General features: G+C 38.0%; 1 protein-coding gene across 7 annotated transcripts in view; it reads right to left on the bottom strand.

The window, feature by feature from the left end:
- The window catches only part of CFAP95 (cilia and flagella associated protein 95), a 220022-nt gene that overhangs the window by 100993 nt on the left and 101614 nt on the right, over positions 1-17415 (bottom strand). For 3 of the 7 annotated variants that reach the window (XR_012072004.1, XR_012072005.1, XR_012072006.1), the window contains exon 6: positions 9638-9836. The exons of 1 other annotated variant lie outside the window; for it this stretch is intronic. Coding sequence is in view for 3 of the 6 variants with exons in the window: in XM_072959577.1 (XP_072815678.1) it covers positions 9648-9836 (189 nt within the window). In the remaining 3 variants the exon portion in view is untranslated. Of the gene's footprint in view, positions 1-7960; positions 8031-9584; positions 9837-17415 lie in introns of those variants that run through there. 3 more of the 7 variants (XM_031677169.2, XM_006209398.4, XM_072959577.1) reach the window with 2 other exon arrangements.

The raw sequence follows: 17415 nt of genomic DNA, 5'->3' as shown, positions 1-17415 counted from the left end.
GAGAAATAAAACCAATAGGATGTGTGTATGTGTGTGTGTGTGTGTGTGTGTGTGTGTGTGTGTGGAGACAGATTAGATAGATAGATAGATAGATAGATAGATAGATAGATAGATAGGTAGGATAGATAGATTTATTTTAAGGAATTGGCTCATGTAATTATGGAGGCTGGCAAGTTCAAAGTCTACAGGGTGTGCTGTCAGGCTGGAGACTCAGGAAGAGCTGACGTTACAGTTGAATTCTGAAGGAAGTCTACTGCAATATTCCTTATTGCTTGGGGAGGCCAGCATTTTCATCCTATCCAGACCTTCAAATGACTTCAAATGACTGGATGAGGCCTACCACATTATAGAGTGCAACCTGCTTTATTCTAAGTCTACTGATTTAATTATAAATCTCATCCAAAAACACTCTCACAAAAAACATCCAGAACATTGTTTGATGAACAATCTGGGCACCATGGCTCAGCCAAGCTGACACATAAAATTAACCATCACAACTACTGTTTTAGTTCCAAACCAGTTTCTTGGGACCTCATCACCCTCTAGGCCTATCAAAGGAATTATGTCATACATGTGAATATTTTCTGTCATTGGCAACATGGTAAATAAAAGAACGAAATCACAGTTCTACAAAAAAGTGATAGCTGAATCCAAGACATTGCACACAGAAAGCAGAGTAAAGGCCAATCCAGGGAAATACCTGGGTACTGGAGGCAGGAAAAGGAAGACAGGCCAGTGAAGGAGCAGCCGGAGAGTGGAGGGGCAGTGCATCTGTGGCTCACAGGAGGAGGCCTGGGTCAACATTGCCCTGCTGTGAGAAACGGAGGATGTCAGGGTCCAAAAGACAATGTTGGGTCCAAAAGACCATGTTGGGACAATGTCTAACAGGCCATCTGTTTAGGGGTCTAGGCAGGAAATAGCATGTTCAATGTGGGCTATTTAAGAAGCATTTAATAAAGATACTACTAAAAAGATGTGGAAGTGTGAGAAGGAAGTAGGGAAATGACAAGGGTTAATGAAGTACCCAGTACTATTAAGAAGGAAAAAAGAATGTGAATGTTGGCGAAGTATTTTACCTTCCATAGATCAGAAGGAACTTGGGAAAGGAGAGGTTCCTGGAACCCAAGGACTGTCTGACAGGAGCTGTGACCATCTGTCAAGGAGGGAAGAGGGCATGGAAACACTCTGACCTCATTCTGATTTCCTGGGTTACCTGCTGGTGCTCCCATTGTCTAAACCAAAGGGAAGCCAGAGTAGCACTGCCAGATAAAATACAAGACACCCAGTTAAATTTGAGTTTCTGCTAAGTCTAACTATTCCCATTACATATGGCATGGGACATACTTACACTAAAAAATTTTCCATTTGTTGGAAATTCTAATTTAACCAAGTGTCTTACATTTTCATTTGCTAAACCTGTCAACTCTAAGCCAGAGAGCAATGGAGTCTACCCAAGCGCCTCTAAAGCACACTCTCTCTGGGTCCAGAACAACATGAGGAAGTGTGAGGAGTGGATCTGAAGGGCAACAAGTTGGTATGCAGCCCACAGGAACACAGAAGCCAGGCAGGAAGGAGTGGGTGGGCAGAAGATGCAGACAACTAAGTATCATTCACTTCTTGAGAACGCCACAGTGGTTTGAAGAGCTGCAGGATTAAGGGGTGGGGTGAATAACTGATGTAGTGAGGTCCAGAAGGGATGACCTCTCAAAGAGCATGTTTGGAGAGGCCAAGGCCCTTTTCCTCCCAACTTGTGGGACTGCTTTAATGCTTCTCTCCAAAGGAAGTCTTCTATTTTTCTCTAGTTGGTGCCTGGATGCTCTCTAGAAAACATTCTTGATGGGTAAAGATCTAGAAAATGAAATCTGTGGATAGGCAAGACTTCTAAGATTTCATATTTAACTGTTAACCAGATTTCTCATTAGTATTAACAAACTCAGGAGATTAGAACAACTCACTTTTTCTCAAGAATCCTTAGAGCTGAATGATTATAATTTTTTTCTATAAGTACGTCTCTTCCTTGCATTGCTGTATACCAAGACCACAGGCTGTCTGCTCTCTCTTGTTACAAATTTTACTATTTGGTCAATCACTCTATTTTTAAAAGCCAGGTATTATTAATATAAATTAATATTTCATAAAGAGAATATGAATTATAAAATAATAGTTTTGTGTGAAAGATGGGAACTGGTACATGTCATCAATATTTTCTTCTTTTAATTGCAGCTCTGTAGAGTACCTACTTCCACGGTTAATGATTGGTCCCCTATGGTGCTGTAAATAGGCAGACCATGGAGAATTCAAATTTGAATGTCATTCACTTCGATATTTTGGTTATTTACTTCAGCTGTTTTACTTCAGTAGGACAGTTGCTGTCCACTCCCAGTATGACACAAAGGTGACTTTTAATACAAGATAACGTAGAGTTTATGTTCAGAGGACAAGAAAAAAAATGACAAAATTCTGTCATTTATTCATTAAATAGTTCTCAAGCCCATAACATAAACAGAAGGCACCGTAATTAGGGATAAAATGAACCATTACCAGTGGCCTTCAGAGTACTTATGAAACAATTTCATTTTCTACAATAAGAAATTTAAGTGAGGAGGGCTTGAGACAAGTGTAAAAAAGCAAATTAAACCACTTTAAAAATTTACCCTAAATATCCAGCTCAGCACCATCATTCTCCAAGTTTACAGCTGTCATGGTCGGTTACACTCTAGATAACCGAATCTGTACAATGAGTGTACAGATCTGAGAAAGATAGTGTGCACACTGATTCACTTTCAGTACAGCATTTCCTCAAAACAGCTCTCCTCTCCGCTCCTCTTCCATGCCATCTTTTCAGCCCTCAATCTCACTAGCTGCCTTTATCACACCTACTGTGCTACATTATTCAACTCTCACCATCTCTGGGACATGGGCAGTATTTGTTCAAATTGGTGTCCTGGTTTGTAAGCAAATATTTTTTACTTTCTGGAGAATTTCAGTCACACTGATGGATGGTCTGGCAAACTGCCTTGTCATACAAGGACATAAAATTTTCTTAGGCAAATTTTGCCAACTCCTCCCATTTCCCAAGATTACCACTGAAGCCTCTGATAATCTAAACATGTTAATTATATGATCATATGGATTACAATTATTATCAATTACCCATGCACTTACTATACCAGCATAGGATTATGACAGATGCCTTTATGCCAGTTCCCTCAGCATTTCTGAATGCCTGCTGTGTTTAGACACAAGTGGCCCCCAAATGAGTAGATATGAACCCTGCTCTCCAAGAACTGTGAAATGGTAGTAAGAAAAGCAGGTGAGTGTCATAACAGAGAGAGACACACAAAACACAAATGGCTAGGGGAGCAACTAATTCCAGACTTGAGGAGAGTTAGGGAAGATTTCAGAGGGGGCACTATTTCTCAAAACAGTAAAAAGTGGTCACAATTCTATGTTTTGAGCCTCTAAGTCTATAGCACCCTTTTATCTTATGGTTTATAAAAACAATCACCAACAAATTACATGGGAAAATAAGGGTTTCACATACATTATAATATCAGGCAGAAAGTGGTCAGGCTACAGGAGAAGCACAGAGCTGGCTTTCTATTAGGAGGATCAGGTGGGCCATGGCTTGTGTGGCCATTTGACAAACAGACCACAACACAGGACACTGGAAAGTCACAGGCTAACTGACCAGTATCTCCTTAGTCTCTAAGAGCTAAATCGTATTTGCCTCAACAGTGAGGATATGAACAGAGCTCTGGGCTTATTTTCAAGAGATCTTGGTTCGAATACCAACAAGCCCCCTCATCAGTTGGAGGCTTAAGTGTCAAAGAGAAGGATTAACGATAATCATGTACATACACATGCACATACATACAATATCCCTTGAAGTTGTTCTGATGATGAAATAATGTAAATATACTAAAAGTGCTGGCACATGTTAGTTCTCAATGCTGGTAGCTGACTCTAGATCCTACATTCTGTACTCTAGACCAGTTTTAAGAAACTCAGTTTAGTCTCTTTACCTATTTAACTGCTGCCTCTGCCAACTTCTAACCATGGATGACTTGGCTTCAGGGTTTCTTTTCTGTAAACCTCCTGAAATGATACATATCACTGGATGCACAGTACTGTCTTACAAGGAGCCAAATTTAACGGCTGACTGCCTCCCTGAGCTAGGAACTGCTTTGATCCTTTAATGGCAATGATACAGTTCTAGAACACCAAGTGAAAGAGAGAAGTCAACGTATTTTTTTCTTATCCCTTTATTTTCCACCTGCACTATTTCCACATCTCTGACTAAGAAGAAACTCTTCACAATGCTCAGCTATTCAGGACTCCTGAGTGGAGGGGTTCACTTTGTCTTAGGAATGGAACCAGAGGGGTTATCCCAGCCCATAACTAGGCTCCCAAAAGACCAACAATGACTTGAGCCTCAAGTGACAAAAAAGCACCAAATTATGTTACCAATTTAAGACAAATGGGGACAGCTCCCTCTCTGTTCTCCAGTAGAAATACTGAACAGGAGGAGGCAAATTTCTGTACAAAGACATCTTCATAAGAAGCATGCATAAGTACATACTGTGGTAGTCTGTAAAAATGGACACAAATTATTCCCTCATCCTACCCACACTCTTTGGTAGAGCCCATCCACACAGACTCCAGGCTGGCCTATTGACTTGCTCTGGCCCATCTCAAGACATAGGCAGACGTCTGACAAACCCTTGTGCATAGAAGCTTCCCCAGGTCCCTGCCACTACCACAAAATGAACAAGTCCAGCCTACTCTGCCATACAATGAACAACTCACAGCCAGGGTATGCCTGACATCCCAGCTGACTTTGAACCAAATGCCAACCAGATAAGGCCATCCTAGAACCACCCAGCCCGAGCTGAACCAGCCTACAATAGAGAAAGCACCCAGTGGACCACAGAACAGTAAGAAATAACATTTGCATTATTTTTTTTTGAGTCAGTATTTTTTCAGGTGGTTATCAAAAACTAATTGATAAAAGTACACATTCTGTTTTATGGTTGCCAAATATAAATGCTTTATATGAATGTGTGTGTGTGTACAAATATATATATGTATGCATGTATATTTTGTCTTCTAGCAATGGGCACACAGACCTTACTAGTAACTTGTTAAATAGTCACAATTTATTTGATCTTCTTCCAAAGGAAAGGACAATTTCATTACTTTGTGATCTCAGAGTGTTTCCCAATGTTCTTCTCTTACTAGGAATATTTGTAACTTTTTCAGAGCAAAAGGCCTGGATTTCATTAGATTGTCAAAGAAGTTTATGAGTGCAGCAGGTTAAGATTCATGCTTAAAGCAGAAATTTTAGCATGAAGGAAGAGTGTTTGTTAGAAAATGAGATGAGTCTGATTCCTGGAGAACAAGCCCTAGTTACTATCTTGACATGAAAAGTAGAGCTATGTGATTAAAATTAAAGAACCCATTTCCCAGAATTTTATGAATAACTTCAATATTACTATATTGACTTACTTTATAATCATCATTATCACTATCATTATCAAAAATACTGATTCAGCACACACATGTGCATTATAAATGTTCACTTAACAGTGCTTGCCTGCAAGATCGTCCAGGTTCTGTTCATTTTCAAATATTTTGTTGCACTGTAGCAGAAATTCCAGTATTTGATTCTAAATGAAAACTTCCAAGCTGCTTCTCAAGCCCAAAACAAAAATCTGTTTTTTCAGATTATGTGTCCCAATTTTTTGAAAATTATGTTACAAAAGATTACGATCTTAAAAGATAAACAAATTTAAAAACCAAAAATAAAAAATAGATATGAATAAAGATTTCTCCAAGGAAGATATACAAATGGCCAATAAGCACATGGAAAGATGCTCAACATCATTAGCCATCAGGAAAATACAAATCAAAACCATGAGACACCTCTTCACACCCACTAGGATGGCTATAATCAAACAATGGAAAACAAAAGATGTTGGCAAGGATATGAAGGAATGGGAACCCTTTTGCATTGCTAGTGGTAATGTAAAACACTCTGGAAAATAGTTTGGCAGTTCATCAAAAGGTTGAACATAGAGTTACTGTATAACCCAGCAGTTCCACTCCTATGTACATGACCAAGAGAAATGAAAATATATGTCCAAACAGAAACTCATACTTGGAGAGAGAGAGAGAGAGAGAGAGAGAGAGAGAGAGAGAGAGAGAGATATGGCACCATTATTTATAATAGCCAAAAAATAACCCAATGTCCAATGGATATATTATGGTGCAGCTATATAATGGAATATTATTCAGCCAAAAAAAGAATGAAGCACTAATATTTCATTCAACCTGAAACCTTGAAAACATTATGCTAAGTGAAAGAAACCAGTCACAAAAGACCATGATGTCACTTACATAAAATAACAAGAATAGGCAAATCTATAGAGACAGAAGTGGTTGCTTAGAACTGAAAGATTGGGAGGGAGTGGGGAATGACAACTAATGGATATGGGGTTTCTTTTGAGTGTGGTGAGAATGTTCTAAATTGATTGTGTTAATGGTAGCACATCTCTCTGAATCTACCAAAAATAATTGAATTACACATTTTAAAAGGGTGAACTTTATGGTATGTGAATCATATCTCAATAAAGCTGTTAAAAATTTTTTTTACAAAGCTTAGGATCTTCGTATTTGGGACACTGACTTACTATGTGAGATTTTGTTTGGGTTTTCCACTTTGATTTACAATGGTTGCCTTGTGCTTGCCCTACCACAGCTATTTGGAGTGAGCTTCCAGCTATTGGCAAACTGCTCTGCCACTGACTCTGAAATAAAGTTAGCTTTTGGTCAGTATAGTTTTAGAAGATAATCTTTCTGCTGCTCTATTCTTGATGCTGGCAGTGCCAGGCATTTTTGTGGGCTCTCCCAGCCTGCCGCATATTCTCTATGCCCCATAGGAAGGACTTCACCATTTCTGCCTAGGGTCTTCCTGAATCTGGAGTTTTCCTGTATCTCTGGAGCACTGGAATCCAGGGAGTTATTTTCCTATGTAAATAAACCAGTAAGCTGGCTGGGCTCTGCTTCTTGTCTTCATCTACTTGCTCCATATCCTAGGGGTTGAGTCTAGTACTCTCACTTCTTGCCTCAGCACAAATGGATTCCCAGTATAAACCAGAGGATCTGAGATTTCTCTACTCTGTACTTCTAAAGTGAAGACTTTGGCCCACTCTCCATCTCTGCTTTCTATATCATCTACTCCAGGATCTCAATTCCTACTTGAACTCAACCAGATTTGCTGTCCCTACTTTAAGGATGCAGCCTCTGCCTTTGTCATCCTAATCTCAGTCACCAAGAAGCTATCAATTTTGTCACTTTTCTACCACCCCTTTCCCTCTACAACTTATTTCATATTTGTCCAACCTCTCCTTAGGTAAAGGGGCAGAATGCCTTCCATAAATAAGAAATATACCAGGTGAGAATTGCAGCAAAATGATGAACTTACCCCATCTAAAGAGGGTCTCCCACCATACCCCTGCTGATTACTGCTGTATCAAAATCAGACCAGTGCTGCCAGATCTGCCAATTTGTCAAGGACATAAAAAGTCGTATTTTAAAGCAAAATGTCCTAGTCTATAAAATTTGGCTCAATTTTTCAAGATGAATGGGGAAAAAAAAAACTCTGAAGACTAACATAAAACGTATCTGTAGGCCAAACTTAACTCAAGGACCACCATTGTAATATATCTACTTGGGATCTGCCCAACCCATCTCCCATTCTCCCAGCAGCAGTCTGCATTCTGCTACAGTGAGCTCACACCAACAGTTCTGACATAACAACACATAACAGGCAAAAGAAAAGTACTGAACAAATATGAATGATAACTGTATAAACACAAAAGATAGTGTTATTTTCATGTCTCAGGTGAAATCCTATGAAGTGTACGTGTAGAACCATCAGGAGGCAGTGTGGTCGCTTCCTAAAGAAGATATTTCTCCAATGATCAAATCCGAGTTCCAGTTTTTGTTGTTTGAAATGGTCTTTGATTCTGGTGAGAACCATTAAAGCAGTTATGTAAAGAAATCCAAATCAACACAAAATAATTATACCTAAAAGATCTAAGTAATCTTTTTTTTTCCAATGCATCACTTTACCCTACCAGTTTAAAAATCCCTCTTACTTAATTCTCTGTCTAACCAAGCCAAAGCTGATTTATAAATTGATCCCTCATGGCAGACCCAGGTCATTTATGCAAAATGTGATGTTAATCATTGTGACAATATCAAATTCCTACTAAAGTAGGTGGATTTTTTTTTCCTAAGTAAAAGGCATTGTTCAAAGGTAATGATATGGTCATTAAGATGTCTTCCTTACAAAAAGAAAAAAATCAAATTATGAGTAGCTTGACATCCAGATTTGCATACTTCAAACAGCTGTGCATCCTAGATATGTTAATGAATGTTTAAACTTAAATTTGTAGTCTGTGGAAGGAAAGATAATCCTAGGTAGGTATCCACTATAATAGGTAATATACAAAGAATTAACATCACATGTATGTATAATACACATATATATTTGTGTACATGTCAGACACACTTTAAAGCAGCAAGAAATTATAATAAAACTCTGCTGGTGAATGCTTCCTTGGCATATCCACATTTTCTTTATTAGTTATTATTTCTCTACTCATAAAGCTTATAGTCTTTCCCACATTTTGCTAATCAAATTAGCATTTATCATGAAATACTATTTCATGAATTTTTTAAAAAGGAAAACGAGAATAAATTTAGCTTAGGCTTACCAAATAAATAAACCCATCCTCAGAAAAATTAAAAGTTCAACCACCGCTCAAAGATCAACTAGAATGTGCTATTTATATAACCCTGGGCAACCTTCTTGAAACTTCGTGAGTCTTTGCTCATCTGTAAAATCGAAGGGTAAGTCAAAACAACTGCTAGGATTTCTTCTAAATCTGACACTAGATGATTGGATTTTCCATCAAACCCCTAAAGTTTCACTAGGATTCTGTCTGTATCTCTGCTACCCCATACAATCAAAAAGTGTTATACTGAATAAGGAAAAATATGTTGATTATGCCGATGATAATCCACCGTGTAGCTAGCCACCATAGATATATTAAACATAAACAGACACACTCCCCGCAACACACACATACACACACACACTCAATATTATTAAAAACAAGAAATACTGAATGTTGGCTTTCTGTAAACTCTCTCTTCATCCCAGGACAAGTGTTGCTGAAACTTGTTGAATTTGAGTATCACCTAAATTTTTATTCACTTAAAAGTACAATTTAAGTTTTAAGTAATGTCACTTTTTTTAAAATTAGGTGCACCCTAAACAATTATAAGCTTGCCGGTGTTAGCATTATGCATTTTTCCTAATAAGATTTAAAATAAATACAGTCAATAAAATAAAATAAGATAAAATTCCTCCAAGTACCATATGGTTGAGGGTTGCATACCCTCAATGATAAACATACTAAATTTTGGAAAATATCAGAGTAGCTTATGAAAAGGAGGATATACACACTGGTCTAGAATATAAGATTTTGTGTTAGAGGAACCTACTATGGTAATACTTCCATTGCATTTATTACAATAGAAAATCATCAACTGTTACATCCATTACCTTTCATTAGTTATTTTAAAAAGGGGACAATAGGACCACTTGTTAATTGGTAAAGTTTTTGTTTTACATATGAATTGGCATAAATCCCACTCTCGTCGTGCCAAGTGTTAATGCCAAATCTTTTGGAACCATTTAGATCTGTGAACTGAGACCGGCATTTTCTGTGGACTATTGAATAATCATCTTGACAAGGATAATCCTATGGGGAGAAAAAAAGAATATTAAATGACTGAAATATGTAAAAAGGAGTGATTTCCAAAAGTTGATCTTTAATGTGTTAGTCTTACTAACACAGGTTCAAAGGTTAATTTTCAAACAATTGAGTAATTTAATCTTTCAAATTACTAATGCTTCTTGTATTTGGCTGTTGCAGTTATAAATACTTCTAATTCTGAAAGAAGAATCTAGTTCATGGTTGTTTTATCTATAAAATTAAAATGATAAATTATTATATATGTAAAATTTTCTAAACCATAAATATACAGCATAAAGAACAATTTAAATTGTATGACCATCTACATGAGACAAAACCAATTACAATTTAACTACTATTTAACACTTTTTAAAATTAATATGTTATAATCATTCCAAAGAATAATATCTTGGGTTATATTTTTAATAGTTACTATCAAGTCATACTTGCCAGTGAATGACAAGTTCAAAGATTCATTCCTATTAGAAATTTACCTCAGTATAACCCAGTATAATATTTAAGGTATTTATCCTTAAAGGCTTCATAAAAGCTTCTATTACAAAACAAGATACTATCATTGACTATTTCCCAAAGGAAATATTGATTCCTTCAGTTTACATCAAGGGTAATGATAGATGAGGAACATAAAGCCCCTGCACTGATTACCTAATTTCTGCTTTAAATTGGTACTAATCTTAAAGCAGTAAGACAATATTGAAATTAAATCACCAAAACTATAAAACAATGAAAAAAAACCAAGAGTTCTAATCTTAGATGAGCTTTATCAAAATTAATTGAAAATTCTAACCATATGTTCAACCATAGCAACCATTATAGTATCTATTTACTGAGTGCCTATTATGGGTTGAACATGGTAGTTGAGTATTTGTAACTTTTAATTCATAACAGGAACAGGCTTTATTACTCCCACTTTACATATAAGAAAAGACTATTTGCTTAAAATTTGAGGAGAGAATTTAAAGAATGCCAATATTAAGTGATTCATCCAGAATTTCAAGCTATCTGCCTGTAAGGCATATTATCCCTTCAGGACTCTCATGAAATTCTTAATAATTAAGAGATAAAATATATAAACAATAAAATCCGAAAGCTCATAATATCCAAGCCACTTTCTATATAGTTTAGAGCTTTTGCTTTGTGTCACTGGAGGTCTGTTTCTTTGGGGTTTGTTTGTTTTCAGTCAGGTAGAGGCCCTTTAAATGAGATTTGAGCATCATTGGTCAAACTGCCCACTAAGAAGGAAGCAGGATCTGCCCATTCCTACCCCAGTTGCAGCAGAACTAAAGGGAGCTTCACATGCAAGGTCAACATGTTCCTTTAGCATCTCCTAGGCAGAGAGGATGATTTATTTTGATGAGGTGAGTGACAAGATTAAATGTGATGTTTTAGAAAAAGGATTTGGCAGCAGAAAGTACTCAAGACTGAAGGTGAAAAGGACTGGGTTCCAGAACTATGATTAGAATTAGATCTCAACAACTCACTTGTCACCAACTGATGGATGGATAAACAAAATGTGGTCTGTCCACACAATGAAATATTATTTGGCAATAAAAGGAAAAAAATATTGGTAGTTTTAGAGCATGGATGAACCTTGAAAACATTATGCTAAGTGAAAGAAGCTAAGCCAAAAGCCACATTGTATGATTCTTGATATGAAATGTCCAAAATAGGCAACTCCACAGAGAGAGAAAGTAGCTTTGTCAGGGGATAGGAGGAAGGGAAGGAATGAGTGATTGTTAATGGATGTGATGGCTAATTTTATGTGTCAACTTGGGATCACGAGGCACCAAGATATTTGGCTAAACATTATTTCTGAGTTGTGTCTGTGAGAGTGTTTCCGGATGAAATTAGCATTTAAATTGGTGGACTCAGAAAAGCAGTTTGCCTTCCCCAACGTGGGTGGGCATTATCCAATCCAGGGAGAGCCTGAATAGAAGAGAAAGGCAGAGAAAGTAAGAACTAGCCCCCTCCTGCTTGATTGCTTGAGCTGAGACATTCATCTTATCCTGCTCCTTGGTACTTCTGGTTCTCAAGCCTTCAAACTTGAAGTGAATCACATCACTGGCTTTCCTGGGTTTTTAGCTTTGGTTTTGTTTCTGTAGAGAAACTTGACTAATACAATGGGTATGGGGTTTCTTTTTAGGATGGTGAAAATATTCTGAAATTGATGGTGGCAATGACTGTATGACCCTGTAGATATATTAAAAATCACTGAATTGCCTGCCTTAAATGGGCAAATATTATGGCACATAAATTAAACCTTAACAAATTATATCTCAGTAAAGCTGTTATTTTTTAAAAATGGATAAATAGGGGTGAGCAATTCTGAAGTTAGGAAAACTAATTAAGAGGTTGTTGCCTGTTAACACACATAAAATTGAGGGCCTCCCATTATCAGAGATGTATTGGTACAACAGCTCCCCACTCCCCACAAAAACCCCCACAAAACTGATGTGTAATATTTGCCAATTTCTGTGATGTAAATATTCCTTTCCCAGGAGATAGGAAGAAGAAGAGGAATGAGGAGTGAGGAAACCATGGCTGACTTCAAGCTACCAAGTAAGGTCACTAGCAAACAATAAGTTGGGAAGACATGAGCATATTTATCTCATGGAAACTTTAAGAGTTGACTCCAACTCATCCTGAATCCACCTCTCCCATTTCCCACTGTACAGTAGCCAAGCAGTTTGAGTAGGTTAACTCCCTTCCAGCTTTAGAGACAGAATCTAATTGGCCAAAAAAAAAAAAAAATTAGGATAATCTCAGTCCACTCTCAATGATAGTGATTGGTTCCATGTTAGGCATGTGATTTGAGTTTGTCGAAACAGCTTAAAGCCTGAGACTTCTGTTCAATGGCTCGGGGAGAAAATGCTCTTTTCTCATTACTGGACATAAATAAGAAAGTACCTAGCCCAGGTTGCTGGTGGCAGTCTGCCTATAATCAGTATAGCATGAAACCAACACCATAAAATGCAGATTTGAGAGTTAGTGAAAAGTACAATGACAGTGCTGTATCAATCCTTTCCTGAAGCCAGACTTCTCAAAAAATATGAGCCAATAAATTGCTTTTACTGCCTAATCTGGTTTGAGTTGGTTTTTGTACAACTTACTAAAAGCATCCTATTATATACCTGAATAACCTGCAATATGGGAACACCGAGGTATTGAGAGTCAGAGCAAGGAAATGGGTCAAAAACAAGAGAGCTGGGCATATAAAAAAAGTAGGAGGAAAGGCAAATAGTAAATTTGTGCCTAAGCATACACTTAGGAATTAGAAGGATACAACCATAGAATAGGTGAATACAGAAGGTTTTAAAAAATAAGAACAATTAGGAGCCAGGAGAGTATAATTATTATAAGGAAGCAGAACAAAGTACGTTTTTCAAAATTTAATGCAAAAGGCACAAAATAGAATAGAAAAAAGCAGCTTCATCAAGAACCACCTTAAAGGGTCTTAATATTGACTGCATCTCACACCCAAAGCCAAACTAAGATGGTGGGAGTTTTGGACAAGCAAGTAATTTGGTGCACCTCTTAAATCAAGTATATAGGGAGGGGGTAATCATTTCAAAATTATTAGTAGTTTTCCCCTGACAGTGTGTATAACCACCCATTTATTCAGGAGGAGATCAAAATTTGTTTCAGAAAAAAGTGGCAACCAAAGAGCAAATTAATATCACCTTCTAATGCAAAATACAGTTTTTCCAAAAGAAAATCCAATTCACACACTGGAGGATTTTAGAATATCAATGATCACACCTGGGAAGACTCAGATCATAGATTTCTCCAAGCATGTAGAAAAAACATCCTTTGCCATTAAGGCTTAAACAAGAGTGGGAATGGAGACGAGGAAGATAGAGAAGAAGTCTGGGGCACTGTAGGAAGGAGAAAATAAGGGAAAAGGGAAGCAGGACAGCTGAAATAGTCAACATAGCTCCCAATTGTCCCATCCCTAGACTTAAATCAGACCGAGTCCCACCGACCTGGACAGAGAGAAGTGCATTAGATAAATGAGAATAATGGCTGAAAGGAATAAGGGGTCTCCTGACCCCCATCTCTCATAAGAACTCGAAACAGACCAACTCTAAGGCTGTCTTTTCATCTGCCTGGGGCACAGCCAAACCCAAACTGGTAGAGCAGTATAGTTAAGCAGAGGGGGGCTCTGAGAATCATCAATCCTGAGCCACATTTGGTGTCCTGTGGCATAAATAAGATCCTGAAGAAGTTGCAAGTCTGCAGAGGGGATTCAACTCTCAGCTGCAGAGTTGAGCATTGGAGCTGGGACTTAATGGGAGTCACAGAAGGCTTTGTGGGGTCAACAGTATCTACAGGAGTGGAAATGAGACAGAGTCATCTCAAACATGCCATGAGGGCTCCAATCAAGCCCAGAGAAAAAGAGTGAGAAATAGAAAAAGACTGACAGTTAACAACATCCACAGACTACAGCCATTTATGCCAGCAAGGAAAAAAGCAACCATCTGGACTAGGGATATCATCCTGGAGACCAGAATAGGCAGAGGGCACCATACAAAAACCCCCGCTCTTCTCCTCTGGCATTGGGATGCTAAGCTGCATCCCTCTTTCCATACACCTGGATGTCATCTTGGCAAGAGATGCAGTCTCTATTGCTGCATAACTGGCCAGCCCGTATGTAGCAGTATAAAACAGTAGTCATTTCCAGAATCTTTGGGTCAGGAATTTGGAAAGGTATAGCTAAGACAGCATCTCTTTGTTTCATAATGTCTGGGGCCTCAGCTCAGACTTGAAAGCTGAGAGTGACTCAAGTACTGCAGTGGAAACATTTCTCATTCCAACTCGTAGTTAATGCTCACTGTCTGCTGGGACTTCAGCTAGGACTGTTGTTGGAACAACTACACAGGTCCTCTCTTTGTGCCTGCATGGGCTTTCTAACAGCATGGTAGCTGGGTCCTGAGAATAAAGATGGTACAAAGAGAACCAGAAGGAAGCTGCATTGCTTCTTATCACCTAACCTCAGAAGTCACACAGCATCACCTCCATCATAGTCACAGTTCACCCAGGTTCTAGGGGTGGTAACGTGGACTCTGCCTCTCAATGTGAAGGGTGTCAAAATCACATTGTAAGAGCATATGGGATGGCAGCATGTGTTGCAACCATTTGGGGAAAATAATCTGCCACAGGGATAAAAATAGGGTGAATCCACCCCTAAATTCAATGACTTGCTAGGAGAACTCACCAGACTCAAAATGAAATTGTACTTGTGGCTATTATTTTTTTTCTTCTTCAGTTTTATTAGGTAGAATTATTACAGTTTGACTGCACATATATATTATATTGCATGTAAATACATATATACAATACACTGCACACTTTTTGGTTTACATATATGTATTGATCATTGTTTCTAAGAACAGATTAGAGCTTTAGCTTTTTAAACTTACATAGTTATCAAAGGAATAAAGCCAACCACAAAATAAGAATCAACAGAATGCAGGAATCCAATCATAAATAACAGTCAAATGTGCTTACACATATTCAAGAAATCAATCATCTAAGTTATAAATAATAAGTAGTTTGTGTTCTTTTTGTTTTTTAGATTCCACATGTAAGTGATATCATATGGCATTTTTCTTTCTCTTTCCAGCCCACTTCACTTAGAATACTTGTGGCTGGAATTTATTACAGCAAACAGATTCAAAGCAAAATCAGCAAAGGAAAAAGGCATAAGGGCTAATAGCCACAGGAAACTAGGTGCAAGCTTCTGAGACTCAGAGACCTCTCCCAGTCTGTCACACAGGAGGCGCTTAATTCCCACAGCCATGAGTTGTGAAATGCTGTCTACTGGGGAAGCTCGTTAGAGACTCCAAGGCCAAGATTTTTCTTGGGAGCTGGTCACATAGGCACCCTCTGCCTAACACATAACGAAATTCCAGACTGCCAGAAGGAAAACAGGTGCTCAACATAAACCACATTGTTTGCACAAACAATTTAGACAGAGTGAGCAACTCTTCTTAGGGAATTCTTATCTCTAGATGCCAAACAAAAGCCAGTCTTGCAAGCAGACCTTTTAACAGGTGACAGCCTCAGTCCTGCTATGTTAGCTCTTTCCTACAAACAGGGGCTAGGAGAGGATCTCTGAGAAAGTGAGAGTTTTTTCAAGGATGATTAAATATTTCCTATAGGAACTATTTAAAGTATGGAATCAGACTAATTTTTACATGAATTGAAGAGTCAGTGTTTTCCCATTGGTGATGGGCTCAGGAAGAAGGCCAGCAATCAGTTAGACATATTTCCTCTGCATGTCTGAGGCACAGATAGTTATTATATTTTTAACACCCTAACATAATATTTAAATGGTTGTTCAACATCTGCTTAGTAGGGGTGGGAAGAAGTGTTTAGAAATTGTGTATAGAAACAGATTTGTGAATTATCACACATTATTGGCTGATCTAGTATACTGGTGCCACACAGACCCTGAGTTCTGACAAAGTTCATGTAAGATAGGACAATCACTGCAAGCTTTTTCTGAACCCTCCATGTAGATGAGGGTAACTGAAAGAATTTGTCTGAATTGTGGAATAGGTAGGCATCAGAGCACAATGGCTTATGCATAGCCAGACTGGAGGAGACATTTCACAAGAAGAATTACTAGCTTAATTGGGAATAAAAAACCAGTTATGTTCCATAACTTCAAACCTGGACAGCTGGGAGAATTCTAACAAAACTAAAAAGAATAGGAAAGACACGGAAATGGGGAGGAGTTGTTTTAAGGGAGAAAAGATGATTCACTTTTTAGATATTTTTAGAGATGACATCTGTACAAAATGTTTATCTGAAAGGTACTGCTGTGGGACAGATGGCTTGGAGAAAGGTCAGGGCCCTAAGCAGAGCAGTGATCACTGGCTCGGGAAAATAGCTATAAAGAACATTACTGGGATCAGGGACTATATCTGAATATGGACTGTAGCTTATATAATGATACTATATCGATTTTCCCAAGGTTGAAAATTTTACCATAGTTATGCGTCCTTGTTACTAAGAAATATGCACTGAACTATTTAGAGATAAAAGGGCACAAAGTCTCAAGCCTACTCTCAAATGGTAAATAATTGACGACTCTAGCTAAAGATGGGAGCTCTTTGTACTATTCTGGTAACTTTCTTGTAAGTTTGAAATTATATAAAAATAATTTACCTCAAAAAAGTGATGGTTATAGAGTCATGGGAGTGGATGAATTCTCTGAGGTTGTATAAAATGAGAGCAGCAGGGTTCTGTGACCCAAATCTTCGGGACACTCGTGGCTGGGTCCATAAAGAAATTATGAAAGACAGAGAAGAAGAGGTATGGAGAGAGTGTTGGAATGTCCTAGATTCTGAAGAGTGGAAGGGTGAAGAATTGTAGCCAACAATTACTCACTTCCTAAGAAGCATTATAGAGGGCAAGACCTGACACAACACAACCAATAGTAAGAATCAATCTCGTTATCTTTGAACATGCTGTTTCAGGGAAGGGTTGAGGAAGTTGAATGAAACACCCTGATAGTAGATAAAAAGAGTGTCAGAAAAAGGAATACTGAGGACCAATA

Source organism: Vicugna pacos, chromosome 4 (genome assembly GCF_048564905.1).
Source record: "Vicugna pacos chromosome 4, VicPac4, whole genome shotgun sequence".
Classification (NCBI taxonomy): domain Eukaryota; kingdom Metazoa; phylum Chordata; class Mammalia; order Artiodactyla; family Camelidae; genus Vicugna; species Vicugna pacos.
This window is presented reverse-complemented; position numbering and strand designations above follow the sequence as displayed.